Below are 15073 nucleotides of genomic sequence, written 5' to 3' on the forward strand. Positions count from 1 at the left end.
TCTTGGGACTAAGAGTCTCTTGTTTACACTATATTGGAAATGAACTTTACAACTTTGGGCTGGGGGGGGGAGGAGTGAGGGAGGTGGGGAAGGGAAGGGATAATGGGAGAACAACAAAGGAGGAGGTAACATTGCTCGACAAGAAATGTGCTCATTGCCTTACTCATGTAACTGTAGCCCCTCTGTACAGCATCTTTACAATAAAATAAACCTAAACATAAAAGAGTCTCTTGTTTACGGAGGCAAAGCTCCTTTCTCAGAGTCCCGCCCTGCTCCTCACCTCGCAGTCTGCCACCTCCGTCTGCTGTTCTCTCTTGTGGGCCGAGGCAAGACGTGAGCTCACTGTCTAGCTGGCTGGGAGATGCCCTGGGCTGGGGGCAGGCAGGGGTGGGCTTGGACTGCGTGGGGCCGCCTCTGCTCGGACGCATACAGATTCACCTTGCGCTTTTGCCACTAGGTGTCAGGTGAGGCATGCCGTTAGAACGCCTTGATGCCTTCTATTGGGTGGGGCTCAGAAGCCCTGCAATTTCAGTCATTGGCCAAGGTAGTGAAGGCCCAGGCCACAGGTAGGCCACAAGTGAGCCCTGTTCTCTGAGGGAGCCCTGAAATTTGTCTGTGAAAATATTCCTCAGCATTTTGAGTGGCCACCTGAGAGGGGGATGCGCCCAGGTTCTCAAGGAGCCCCGGGTATGAGAGACAGCCCCAGGAGGAGGCAGCGCAGCTTGGCTCGGCTTTGAGGCACAGACTAGAGCTTCAGGTTTAAGTAGAGAAGCAATTGGGGCCGGGGTGAAAGGTGGCAACAATGGCCTTTCCATCCCATCGTAGGCGTGGCCCTCTCAGGATTGGTGTGTGTGTGGGGAGGGGGGTCCTGGGGGGGTGTCCTGGAGGTGGCAGAGTTTCTGGGGTGGGGTTGAGTCTGCTGCAGTGTGTCTTCTGAAGCCCACAGGGCACACGTGGTAGTCTGGGTCTAAGCTGTCTGTGCTGCTGGACAGAGGGCCAGCTCCTGATGCAGCAAGCCCAGGGCCAGCACTGCCATTGGTTCTCAGGGCTCCCTCTCTTCTCCCTCGCTGACTCTATGTGTCCCCTCCTCTGGTGTCCTGCTGGCTCACTGGGTGGCTCTTTGGTGGTATAGGACTAGAAAGAGCCGTGCGTGAATCATGGCTGGCCCTGAGGTTAAAGCGAGACTGCACTGCACTGTCTGTTCCGTGAAAAATTACAATTGGTTAGAGCAGGCATTCAGGTGTGTTGGGGTCCTCTGTATGTGACCGTGGCACGGGTCAATAGTACCAGCAGGGACAGCTCAGAGCGCCTTTGGGGCCAGGGCCCGCTCTCCATTGCTGGACAAGCAGAAGGTTGTCTCGGTAAAGATTTTTCATTCTGACCTTGTACAGAATGAAGAATTTCTCTTAACATTTTCTGCCTTTACATATAGAGGAGTTCATGAAGATTGGTGAGATGACTGATTTCTATTATTTCGTTTGTGTTTTATTATTTTTGCTCATTACTGGGCTTGAACTCAGGGCTTGGATGCTGTCCCATAGCTTTTTATAGAATGCTAGTACTTTACCACTTGAACCAAAGTTTACTTACAGTGAAATGATTTCTTTCTTTTTTTGGGGGGGGGTGGTCCGGTTGTGGGGCCTGAACTCTGGGCCTGGGCGCTGTCCCTCAGCTCTTCAGCTCAAGGCTAGCGCTCTACCACTTGAACCACAGCACCACTTCCGGCTTTTTTCTTTTTTCTTATATGGTGCTGAGGAATGGAACCCAGGGCCTCATGCATGCAAGGCAAGCGCTCTACCACTGAGCCACCTTCCCAGCCCTGAATTGATTTCTTAACATTGGGGACACTTGGGTTTTCCTCTTCTGGAATTGTATAGCGAGAAGCAAAACCCCTGCTTGCTGTGTGTCCTTGCCTAGTTTCTTGGTGCTAGATTCTGTGTGGGTTCAGTCTCCCTTATTTCATTTGGGGGAACCCAACTCTACTGTTTGCTTCCTTATAGGAACTTTGGGCTAGTTTAAGTTCTTTGAAATTTACTTGTTTTCTTTTAATAAGAAAGAGACATGGATAAATGTAGTAGTAGTAGTAGTAGTAGTTGAAGAGAGAGAGGGCTTTAAGCCCTAGCTAGCTCTCCCTCAGCTTTTTCCCTCAAAGCTGGCACTCTACCACTTGAACTATGCTTCAGTTCCTGATTTTTGCTAGTTAATTATATAGAAAAGCTTTGAACCTCAAGCCTTCAGAGTAGCTGAGATGACAGATGTGAGCCACAGGCACCACACCCACTGGTGGATTATTTTGAGATGATGTGATACACATATTGCTCAATGTAGTGACCTTGACATTTAATTGAGTTACTTGATACATATTTGCTGATTGATTAGATATTAAATGGGTAGTTTTTGTTGAGGACCTTGCTTTCACCTTACTTATACTTTGTTCTGGTGTTGCCTGTAACATACTGATACTAGAAGGGTTTTATAGATAAGGAAACTTGAGTTTGACAGAAGTTACATTGTTTTCCCAAGCTGAAATCCCTAGCCAGTGTCCATGCCAAAATCTGTGCCCCCCATTCATGTAGGTTCCATGTTCCCCTGCTGGCTCTTGAATTGTATTTTCCATTCCTGTTGTTGCTGTCTTCCTTAGTTACTGAGTTCTTTTTATACAGTGTTCTAAAGTCTTGACATCTAATTATTTAATTAATTTATGTAGGCATAGTTGTCTATACAGGGAAGGAAAGTGGAATTTTCAGAAACTTAAGGTACCACTTTTTTTTAATACTTGGGAAAGCATATGCATCCACTATAATTTATATATGTGTGAACATATCTGCAAACGATATTCACACATATATATCTACACACGTACGTACACAGAAACACACATAGAAACACATGCACAATACATCTATGCATGTACATGTACACATACACACACACAATTACAGCAGCAAGTGCTGAACCACTGAGCTTACCCACAGTGCTGTTTTAATTTATTTGTAATTTTAATTTTTGTGCTGGTCCTAGGGTTTGAACTCTGGGCCTGGGCACTGTCCCCAAACTTTTGTGCTCAAGGCTAGTACTCTACCTCTTAAGCCACAGCTCCACTTCTGACTTTTTGGTCCTTAATTGGAGATAAGAGTCTCCTAGGCTTTTTTACCTGTGCTGGCTTTGAACTGTAATTCTTAGATCTCAGCTGCTTGAGCTAGCTATGATTATAGGCATGAGTTACCGACACCTAGCTGTCTTTATTTTTGTAGGTGCTACTGAGAGTATCTTATATCAATTGGAATTTATACTGAACTGTTTCATTTTCCATATGCATATTGGTTAGAATGGTAGTTTTCACAATTAAAGACTTTAGAAACCCTATATTACCCAAGATATTTCTAAATATAGCAGATTATTTTATATGCCTGTGGTCTGCAAATATTAATTTGTTCTAATCCATGTGTATACTATCTGTGTACTTTGGGATATATTTTTCACCAGGCCTCTGATCTGGAAAGGCCACTCTCATAAAGTTTTAAGAGCAAAACTGTACTTTTTGCAGGGATCTTGGCCACGGGGACAGGGAAAGCAGGGATGATGGCATGCACTGAGGTGTGGAAACTGTGTTGTGGTGATTAGAACTCTGTGTTCTGTCTTCCCTGTGCTCAGGTAAGAGAAAGTAGACTAAAGGGTCGACTGCAGGAGTTTTAGGTTGAATTCTTGACCAGTCTTGGGAACAATGTGATTTCCTTTTCCTCTGTTCCCAGCCACCAGTTCTGCTGGTGTTCAGCCAGACAGCCGTGCAGACCGGAAGGCAAGGGATGTGGCCAGTGATGGTATGGAGGGCATACACAAAGGCGTTTGTGGGGAGATTTGCGCCGTCCATTGTTGTACATCTCAGCTTACCTAGCACATTCTCTGCCCTTGTCCTGTCTCTGGATTTGTGACAGATGCCAGCGAAAACACACTGCATTTAGTTTTGTGGTAATTGAATGTCAAGCAGGCAAATTCCTGCCTGAATTCCTAGTTCCTGATCTGTGCATGCTGCTCATTCATTCATTCATTCATGCATGCATTCTTGACATGACCACAGCCATCTGCTTAGGAGCAAGTCCACCCAGATGGGGACCCTCTGCTCTGACCTTAATCCTTCTTTATCTGTGTCTTCTAAGTGTTTTACCCAGTATTCATTCCATACATTTGTGCCGGCTGGAGCAGTGGGGTCTGCAGATGCAGGAAGCAGTTACAGCAGACAGCACCATTGTGAGATCAGCTGTAGGCTTCTTGTATATAGGACTTTGCAAGACTTTGCAATAACTTAGCTAAGAATTTAGTAAGCACATGGTTGCCATTCCCAGCCCTGTGTCCTGAATTTTGCAAACCTTTTATGATATACAGTTTGATGACATAACTAGTAGAATTTTTCTGGTGAGAATCTTTTTTTGTAGCACAGTTAGGTGGGGACGCTATGGGCGTGGTCAGTGGTGGCTTGGGTGCTTAGCCTGCACAGACCTGGCTCTAAGTAAATGGTGAGTTGAGATGGGCTGTGTAGGCGGAGAGCAGGCTGTGACTGAAGTGCAGAGGCTGAAGCAGCCTCCCAGTCTGCAGCCCCACCCTGGTGAGTCAGACCCCTGGAGGAAGGGGCCGCCGCAGTGGGAAAGTACAACAGAACCACCACAGTGGGAACATTTGGGAAGAAGTTTCAGTTAGAACAGTGTGGGCTCCCCACCCCTCCACTCCCGCTCAGCCCACCTGGCTGCACCTCCTGTCACAGTCCTGTGGGCAGGGGTTGCAGCGAAGGGCAAGGATTGCCCATGTGTCCCGTATCGCAAGTAGATGAGAAACAACTATTAAATATGTCAAAGAAGTTAGAACGGATTCTTTAATATTTCCCCTACAAAACCCAAAAATTGTGTGTATGACACAATGCTCATATGTGCATTACTCATGAGTGATTTGGATATGTTGATAAATATTCCGATGATAAAACTGAATTCGGGCTCAAGGTTCTAGAACACTGGTTTGGTATGTGTGAGACCCCAGATTTGAGCCCTAACACTGCCAGAATTAAAACCATGCCCAGTCCTCACTCATACAGATCTCCTTCCAGCTCCGTGGATTTCCTGCCTCTCCTCCACACAGTCACTAATGTGTTCCAGTAGTTCCATCTCTTCCTCCCCTGCCCCCACCCCCCCATGGCTGTATTTTATGAATTAGTTATTCCTTTAAAAACTGTCAGAAGTCGCAGTATCAGCTCCCGAGCCTGTGCTGCGGCCCTGGCCGGTCAGTGTAGGAACCTTCTCAATAAAGTTGCTTCTTTATTAGCAATAAATAAATAAATAAAAACTGTCAGAACTTTGCTTCCCAAGCATGAAATTCAAACTCTGTGTCTGCTTTTTGCAAGCTCCATCCCTGCTCTGATGGTGACCCCCAGGTAGGCATGCAGTACCTCTGTTTCTTCATGAGTAGATGAGGGTCTTTAGGACTGTAATCTGCAAGGTGTGTGTGAGTTATGTGTGTAACAAAACAACTGCAGATACTAAATGTGCTCAAAAGTGTGTGTCATTACTGTATTCCTGAGCCTTTCTCTGGTGGAGGCGGGCTCTAGAAGGAATAAGATGATGAGAAAAGTGATGTGGGGTGCCTGGACAGGTGCTTGGAGCTGTGAGCGCAGCCGGGCCGACGGCTGCAAGGGGAGGCAGCCCCCCGCGTGCTTCCTCAGAGTGTGCTGGTGACAGTTAATCTAGCTGTGGATCTTCTCTTGGTGTGATCACATAATACAGCTTCCTATTGCTGAAGATAAGGAGTGGCCGTTTTTATTGGTTCTCAGGACTGTTGGCACATTTTCTATACAGGAAGGGCTGCTGTGCGTGTCGGAGGACGACAGGAAACTGGTGGTACAGCTCTGTGCGTGTTCAGAGCAAGGGTTCTTGTTTCTTGATACCGCCTGGATCATTTATTCATGTTCAGGAGTGAAGTTCTCGCAAATCGAAGCCTCCTTGTTTTTAGATTAGGGGGTTCTAGTTAACCAATAAGGAAGGGACTTTAGAATCAGACTGAAGATCTCACTTAGCTGTAGACTTGGGCGTGCCTGCCACCCACTTGCCTGCCTACCCACCCAGGTGTTGGGGTCTTGAGTTTCTTAATTCCTCCAGGCTCTAAATTTCACATTATTACCCAGCTTAGAGATAGATCTTTAGATTAAAAATAGATGTTAGAATCTTAGGTTTTTGTAAGATTCAAGTGTACATAAAGGAACTCTTGGCAGTGATGTTCCCCTGAGTGCCATGTCTGGCCTGCAAAGGGGAGCTTTGTGCATCGAGTCCGTCGCAAGCACCTCAGGGCTAAGTTAAACAGGCTGGGCTGGGTGTCCCTTTCTACCACAGAGCAATCTGCCTGGGGCTTCCGTGAGGACAGGAGGATTCCGCTCAGCTGTAAAAGCCAACATCTCATGCTTGCCGCATGGCACAGCAACACAAAGAATCAAAACTCTGCTTTTTGAAGCGGCTTCTTGTACAATAGCGTGTGAGGGGAAAAGGGAAAGGACAGTTTGGATTCTTTGTAGTTACGGTTGACAGAACAGTAGAGCAACCTGTTTTTGCCTGTGTTTGCTTGAAAGGGGTGTTGACTAGTTCTAAGCTTGTAAGTAGGAGTGTCTAGTCAGAGTTTTCCTCTCTGCACACAGTTAGCTGGGCTCTGACGCACCCCGTGTGTAGGGAGGGAGTTAGGACACCACTGCAGATCCCGGAGAATGATGGGGCAGCTTCTGAGAGAAGACCAGGCCTGGCGTGCCAAGCTGGTGCAGCGGATGTGTTGTATGGGTCAGTAGCTCTGCCGGTCTGTCCTGAGCCTGTTTGTTAGGGGCAGCACCAGGGCTGGTCTGTCCTGAGCCTGTTTGTTAGAGTCAGTAGTTCTGCCGGTCTGTCCTGAGCCTGTTTGTTAGGGGCAGCACCAGGGCCGGTCTGTCCTGAGCCTGTTTGTTTGTTAGGGTCAGTAGTTCTGCCGGTCTGTCCTGAGCCTGTTTGTTAGGGTCAGTAGTTCTGCCGGTCTGTCCTGAGCCTGTTTGTTAGGGGCAGCACCGGTGCCTGTGCCCTGCCACTTGCACTCTCCCCGCTGGGGGAGAGGCTGGCATTCTCTGTTGGCTTACATGGGGGAGGGGAGCCAAAGGCGGGGCACCTGTCAGGAATTGGGATGGAATCCGACCACTTGGAGATAGATCTCTCCCTCCCATGGTAGTGAGTGGTGTGGAGTGTGTGTGTGTGTGTGTGAAGAACTTCAGTATTGATGGTGTGTGGAACAAAGTGCACTTAGCTTTGATTGGCTTTTACTGAAACAATGTAGGTTTTAATAACCATTGCTCTTTAAACCTGTCATTTTCCTGCTAAATTCTATTATTATTACTATTTACACTCACTGTTACATTTTTCCAACTACTTTGAACTTTATTAGGCAAACTTAAACCTGTGCTTTCAGTTAAAGCTGATTGAAAATGAACTAATTTCAAGTAGAGCAGTGTTGTGGAGCTCTGCTCCAAGCTTAGATGGGTAGTCTTAGATGGGATGATTTCTTTCTGTTGTCATAGCAGCAAGTGCCCCAAATATAAATTTCAGCGTTAGCCATCCGTGACTGAAGTGACAGGAGGAATCAATCCGAGGCCTGCAATCGGAAAATTAGATGGTGTCATAGGGAACACTCCCTTTTGAAGTAGTAAGTGTGCAGACTAAATCATAGTCATCCCAGGCGAAAATGCCTCCCCGACCCTAAGTTATGCTCTTGAGGAAAGTTGAGGCTTTAAATGTGAACCTAAAGATCACACTCGCTCTTTCCTCATTAAGCAGGAGCTTCAAGTGCACGTTGGCTCTTTCCTCACTGTTGCCAGGCGATGGGAGCATGTTCGTGTTGGAGCCTCCCTTGCTTATGCACTGGGCCTGGTCTTTGAGGCTGGTTGTCAGTGTTAGAAGCAGCCTCAAGACTTAGAGACCCTGTGTGCTGTTGCACTAGTGTCCATGTGGCACCTGTTCAAGAAACTCCTGCTGGAAACTTCCCCACATCAGCATGGCTTTCAGCTGCACTTCTGAGCCTGTGGCAGCTGCTGCCACCACACAGCCATAGTGATCAAAAGAAGGTAGGCCCTCATCTCTGTTGACTGAGGCTGGTACTGCCCCTCCTGCTGCTGTGGAGCTGACTGCTCAGGGGCTCTGGAAGGTTCACACAGGGCTCCCCTGAAGTTAGAGAGTAGGGTGAATACCTCGTGGTAGTGGGGACAAGTATTTGCTTCATGGAGTAGTGCTGAGGGATTTAGCACAGAAGAGAGAACCCTTATTGTCGTCTTACACATGGCCTGCGTTGCTGAAATTTATAAGAAAATTTGGGCATGCTGAATGCTATCTTCTGCACATCTGTGTTCATTCATCTGCACAGGTGAAGAGTCTCTTATGCATAACTCTGACCACCCTTATTTTCTATCTTATTTTCATTTTCCAGATGAGCGAGACAAAGTCCAAAAGAAAACTTTCACAAAATGGATAAACCAGCATCTCATGAAGGTCAGTTTTTATTTCTTTGACATCGTGGAAGGGTGTGGCTCTGTGGGGCACTAGTCAGTGTATAGGTCTGAAGCTACTGAGCAGCAAATGGAAAGTGGAGTGATAGTATTTCCCGTGCTTGGTAAGCTTCTGTAATTGGTGTGTGGGCAATGATGGAGGTAGAACCCACTAATCTCAGTGTGTCCATAAGGCCTATGATTATTGGACTCAGAGATCTCTACATTTTAAGAAATCTGTAAATATTTATATGCTAGGGCATGGAAAAGCTGCATTTCTAGAAACATCTTTTTTCTTTCTCTTTCTCGAGTCAAGTTTTGGAGTCAGGTTTATGTGGAGGCAGAAGATGAGCTGAGAACAAAATAACTTCTTGCAGTTAGCTTGGCCCAGGGACTGGCTTCTGTCTACAGTTCTTGTTCCTGGTTCTTAGTAGTTTTAGTTCTTAAATTAGTTGTAGTTCTTGTGCTGGGCACTGGTGGTTCATGCTTGTAATCTTAGCTACTCAGGAGGCTGAGATCTGAGGATCAGGTTTGACTCCAGCCCAGGCAGGAAAGTCCATGAGACTCTTATTTCCAATTAACCACAGAAAAAGCCAGAAGTGGCTCTGTGGCCACTAGCACTAGCTTTGAGAAAAAGTTGCTCAGGAATAGCACCCAGGCCCAGAGTTCAAGTCTCAGGACTGGCAACAAAAAATTAGTTGTAGTTCTTATATTAATGTTTATTTGTGAGCTATAGGTTAGTTTCAGAAACTGAAACTTGCTCTCCAAAAATAGGCACATGACACAAAACTTGGAAATCGTTTCATGGAGTTGGATCCCACTGAAGCCTTCTAAGTCCTCAGATGGAGAGCTGGTGACATGGCTAAGCGGTAGAGCCCAGGCCCCTGGGTGCAATCCCAGGACTTCCCAATAAAAAGTGCCCTAAGGATCTCACAACTAACAGCTGCTCTTTGTCTCACCTCCGCTTCGTGGGAAGAGATTATTATGTCACTTATATATTAATACAAAACATCATGTTAAGTATAAATGTGAATACATTATTTCAAGCATGTTGTACGCTTAAGGTAGACTAAGCAAATCTTATTTAAACTGTATGTTGCGTAAGAGTGGTACCAGAAATAGAGCCTCTAGAAATGATGCTTTTAAAAACTTCAGGTGCTTATCAGAGGGCCCTGACAGCTCTGCCTCCCTCCCTCCCTGCCTGCACCGCACGCAGGGGCCTTCTCTCCTCAGGGGGGTGGCAGCTGCTCCCCGCTGAGCTGTGAGTGGCCTGTGTCTCCTGGGCGTCCCCAGAGTAGAAGTTGAAAGCCGCTTTAGGGTGCTTTTGTGAAGGAGGTTGGCCGCCCTCTGCACAGGCCTGCTCGTCCTGCGGGGACCACCCTGCACCCAGGTGGGAAGGACCGGGTCTCCCCAGGGACCGTGTGCCTGGTGGTGGGAGGGAGGGGGTCTCCCACAGTCTAAAGCAGAGGTGAGGAGCAGGTGTGAGTGCCAGTATTACTGTTCTCCTGTGAAGAGCCATCTGTGGCTCCTGGGCCAGCAGGCTCCAGGGTGTCTGGGGTGGGGGTGGGGAGTTGGCGCAGCAGGCCCTCTCCTACCATGTGAAGCATAGGTACTGGGGCGGGGCGGCGGTGGTGGGGCTGTGGCGGGAGGGCTGCTCCTGCACACGCTCTCAGGTGTGGTGGGCTGGACCCTTCCCTGGGTGCCTGACGGGGCTGGGTGGGAAGAGACAACCTTCAGTAGAAATGTCCAGATACTAGGCAGTGGTTTGAGGATGGAGGCAGTGTTACTCATTCCTAGGACCCGTCACTGGCCTAGAAGGAATATTCTCTCTGGCCTGGCACTAGTGTCCCGTGTCTGTAACCCTAGGTACTCAGGAGGCTGAGATCCAGGGGACTGAGGTTCCACAGAACGTCAGCCTAGGCAAAATTCAGAAGACCCTTTCTCGATAGAGTGCTGATGCAGTGTTCTGTCCACGCCGCCCAGAGAAGGCCTGCCCCGAGCTGGTGGGACTCATATGCCCCAGCCAGTAATGTGATGATAACGGCAGGTTGCTGTGTGCATTTAGGTCTGTGCACGTAGCCCTTAGCACACTGCTGAAGGTTCACTAAGTGGCAGATTGCCCCGCTGGCCTCACACAAACTTGGAAAGTGTCCTCTACCTCCCTTACGCACTGCCCTGCCTTTCCCTAGTTGCTGTCATTTTACTCTGTTCCTTTAAGGACAAGATGGAGTTGGAGGTTCAGAGACTCTTGACATAAAAGTGGCCGAAGGCGTGTGTGTCTTGGGGCCCTGCGTGGCTAGTGATGGCCACAGAATAAGGCGAGCTTATTCTGTCCCTTCCCTGTCTCCCTGCTCAGGCCTTCGGGGCTGATTTGGGGTCTGAGCACTTTTTCACTCTTTCCCTCCAATTCTCCATTGTCCTAGCGGGTTGATGGCTTCCAGTCCTCAGTGTTCGCTTTACCAGAATCGCCCTGGTGGGGCCTCTTCCATCTGGCTCAGCCCCCAGTGCTCTGTCTGCCTCTTCTTTTTGGTTGAGTTGTCTGAAAGTCACAACGCTCTCATCCAGTATGGCTGCATCACATACTGACCTGCCGCGGTCCCCCTGTGGTTCCGGGGGGAGGGGGGGACCATTTTCACTCTTCTCTTCCTCATTGTTCTGGCAGTTTGCTGTGAATCCCTGCCATTCAGGTTTCTGTGACTGAACTAAGACTCAGTCCACGGCCAGTGGGGATTCTGGAGTACAGACATTTGCTTCTGAAATGTTAGGTGAAGGATTTCAGGAGGCGATGTTTTCTTCAAGAAGTGTTTAGTACAGCTTTATTTAAAGTAAATAGACTGGTTAATTAAAATTTGCATTCCTTAGGGAGCAGATGCCACTGGCTTTCTTCCAGATGTCTTAAATCTTAAGTGTCTGTGTTTGCCTTGTTTGATGACTCAGCCTACCCTTAAACTCATTGCTCTGGCAACAGTGTTTTCCTTTTGATTCATCCTTGAGAGAACTTGTGAGAGTCAAATCCAGTTAACACGCTGGTGTCTGCCTTCTCTGTCTTTGCACTGAATAGAGTAGATTATTTGGCATGCAGTCCCCTTTCTAGGTTAGCTATTGGTGGCAAGAACACACCCATGTTACTCTTTAGCAGAGTCTAAGCTGTGATGCTGTCATTCCAGTGAGCCGATCACTGTTGGAAATACACTGGCTGCATTTGGCTAGATTTTACTGGAGAACCATTCTGCGTATAAGTTGCTGACATTCTCTTACCACAGGCGCATTTACGTCCATCCTGTCTGTGAACTACCTGTTTGTAATGGTCACATGTAATTCTATCTTGCTGCCTGTGGTACAAGGACTACACACCTAAGATTTAAATGCCACTGAGGGAGAACAGGTGCTTAACAGTTGCCAAAGATCAAGGGATTCCTTTGAATTGCTTATTTGGACCAGAAGTGGGACTAGGGGCATGACTGTATTCAAGAAGACAAGTAGTTCCTAGGTGATGTCTCTATATGCACTGTACAAAGGACCCACCCCCATGAAAGCTACAGTGGAAAGAACATTCCTGTGTCACATTAAATACGTTCTCACCATATGATAGATGAATTCCACAACACCGTGTAGTGTCACCTTAGTTTTGCCTGATTTTCCTTTGTTTTGAGTTATAATTGACGCATTGTTGCACGTGGAGAGGAGGGAGTCAGGACCCCAGCCCTGGGCCACACCCTCTGGCTAGAGCCCAGCTGGGTTCTGCCTGGCACACCAGTGGCTCGCTTTCTCTCTTGCACCATGACTTTGGAGGGCTCAAATGACCGTGCCAGGGTGCCCTGGACACACAGCAGCGCCATGGACTTCCTGGCTCCACAGAATCAATCATGCTATTCTTTGTTTTCTGATCTGGTGCTGGAAGGAAATGGAGATGCCCGAGCTGAGTACACAGTGCTTTTTGAGAGAACAGAAAAAAAGTGTTTGCTCCACGTTCTTGATCACTGATTGGCCACTGAGCATTGATAGTAAATCAGAGCCACGGGTGAGGAGGAGATTTTTAAATTACTGATTTCACAAATCGCTACTGAAGCAACTGCTTACTAAAGTAGAACACAGAGATTTTGGTTCTTAAAAATTAAAGTTTTTTTGTTTAAGACGTTAGATTTATACCTGTTCTTAGTCTTCAGGTGTAATCAAGTCACTTGGAGGCGTCAGAATCGATTGCTGGTCTCCACTTCAGGGGCCTCAGATCTATGGGATCTGGGGTGGGGGTCTCGGGACTGGCATTTCTCACAAGCTCCAGAAGCTTTCACTTGTGAGAAATCCAATGCTGCTGAGCTGGGCCAGGCGTCTGTGAGCACCTGTGTTAGATCAGTGTGTAAATGGCCACCAGTTTCATTTGGCATATCCAATTGGTATTTTAACGTGATTTAGAAAATAGTAGTAGCTATTTCGAATTGAGCCACATTGTCCTCTCGGCTCTTTGCTGCGTTTCGTCAGTGTTCTCAGAGCAGCCGATGGCTGAGGACATGCCAGAGTCAGCCTCTCTCACGTTCCTGAGATACTCACGGCAGTTCTGTGGACTGGGCCTGACTGATATTTTCCCTGGGGTTCCACAGTTTCTCCAGGCTGTATAGGACTGTGTGGATAAAAGTCTGGAAGAGGCCATGGGAAGCCCAGTCAGTCAGACGGAAGTTTACCTAGAAGTAAGCATTGTAACTCAGTCCATCAGACTCTAGTCCTTTGCTTTCTCTGTTATATCAAATTATTGAGCATAAATTTGGGAGATGACTTACTAAAGCTCACATTTACAAGTACGCTTCTCTCCTTTTTTTTTTTTTTTTTTTTTTTTTTGTCGGTCATGGGGCTTGAACTCTGGGCCTGGGTGCTGTCCCTCAGCTCTTCAGCTCAGAGAGCACTCTACCACTTGAGCTACAGTGCTACTTCCAGTTTTGTGGTGGTCTATTGGAGATAAAAGTCTCATGGACTTTACTGCCTGGGCTGGCTTTGAACCATGATCCTTAGATCTCAGCCTCCTGAGTAGCTAGGATTATAGGCATGAGCTACTGGCACCCGGCAAATACGCTTCTCTTAAAAACAGGATTTGAGGGCTGGGAAGGTGGCTCAGTGGTAGAGCACTTGCCTTGCATGCCTGAGGCCCTGGGTTCAATTCCTCAGCACCACATAAGCAAAAAGAAAAAAGGAAGTGGTGCTGTGGCTCAAGTGGTAGAGTGTTAGCCTTGAGCTGAAGAGCTAGGGACAGCGCCCAGGCCCAGAGTTCAGGTCCCACGACCGGACCCAACCCCCCACTCCCACCCCCAGGATTTGACATTTTAATTTTATGTACATAGAGGAGGGTTGAATGCATTTTGGGGAAAAAAAAGTCTAGTCAGAGGCCCAAAGTCCTGAATTTAGGAGTGAAGTCTTTTGAATTCAGGTTATGTGCTTGTCATCCTTCCAGTACAGTGACAAATACCAAGAACATGCAACCGCAGAGGAAGAAGGGCTGATTTTGGCTCATGGTTCCAGAGGTTCAGCTCATGGTCCACTGGCTGCAATGCTTTTAGGTCTGTACCAGGCAGAGGTTTCATGGCAGAAAGGCCTGGTGGAAGGAAGCTGCTCATGGCAGCCAGGAAAGGGATGGCATAGAGAGGGAAGGAGAGGGAGGACAGGGAGGAGGGGACAGGAGAGGGGAAGGAGAGTAGGAGACAGGAGGGAGGGAGGGGAGGGAGAAGGGAGGGAAGGAGAGGGAGGAGAGGAGGAGAAGAGACAGGAAGAAGGGAGGAGAGGAGAGGAGAAAGGGTAGGAGAGGACAGAGAGGAGAAAACTGGGAAGGGGAGGGCAGAGAAGAGGGGAGAGGAGGCGTAGGAGAGGGAGGGAGGAGAGAAGGGACAGGTGGGAGTGGCTCCACCTTCTTGTAGCCCATTCAGCTGAGATCCCACCACAGCCTGGGCCATGCTCACATTTCATGTCCAAACCAAGTGAGCAGTCACAGCCTTCGGCCAAACTCCAGCTGCACTTCTGACTCCTTCCCTTTCCTTCCACGGCTTCACACGGGTCTCTGTTCGTGGGTGGTGGCAGTGGGTCTATTCATAGATGACATTTATTTGTTTAAGATTATCTGTTAGCTTTGTCCTTCTTAGTTCAAGATTCAGAAAAACAGTTCTGGCTAAGTGATTGTTTTAAAAAGTCTCTAATATTAAATTGAGGCAGGGTAGGTATTTTCTACAGCCTTATTGTATATATAGCCACGTTTCCTTGAGGATTCCTTTCCATAGATTCAAATAGTAACCCATTTCCAGGCTGTTTACAGACATGAGGGAGAACCTGGATACTGTTTTCCAAGGGGCCTGACAGAGGAAGGCAGGCAGTGGAGGGGGTGGAGGACATGGCGAGCTATGCTGACCGAGGGGGCTGGTGGTGACCGGTGCTGCCTCCTGCTGCAGCCCACAGGCCTCTCAGGCTCCCACAGAGCACTGGCAGCTTCTCAGTCCTTCCGCAGTGCTTGGGCGCGCCCACCGACTCGGTATGTGAGACCTCTAGACCTAGTACTACCTGTTCATTGCT

General features: G+C 47.9%; 1 protein-coding gene across 13 annotated transcripts in view; it reads left to right on the top strand.

The window, feature by feature from the left end:
* Positions 1–15073, top strand: part of Dst (dystonin) — a 311344-nt gene that overhangs the window by 102462 nt on the left and 193809 nt on the right. For all 13 annotated transcript variants that reach the window (XM_070017230.1, XM_070017235.1, XM_070017233.1 and 10 more), the window contains one exon: positions 8470–8531. In XM_070017230.1, the coding sequence (XP_069873331.1) occupies positions 8470–8531 (62 nt within the window). The remainder of the gene's footprint in view (positions 1–8469; positions 8532–15073) is intronic.

Source organism: Dipodomys merriami, unplaced genomic scaffold (genome assembly GCF_024711535.1).
Source record: "Dipodomys merriami isolate MVZ:Mamm:240054 unplaced genomic scaffold, mDipMer1.0.p SCAF_122, whole genome shotgun sequence".
Lineage (NCBI taxonomy): Eukaryota > Metazoa > Chordata > Mammalia > Rodentia > Heteromyidae > Dipodomys > Dipodomys merriami.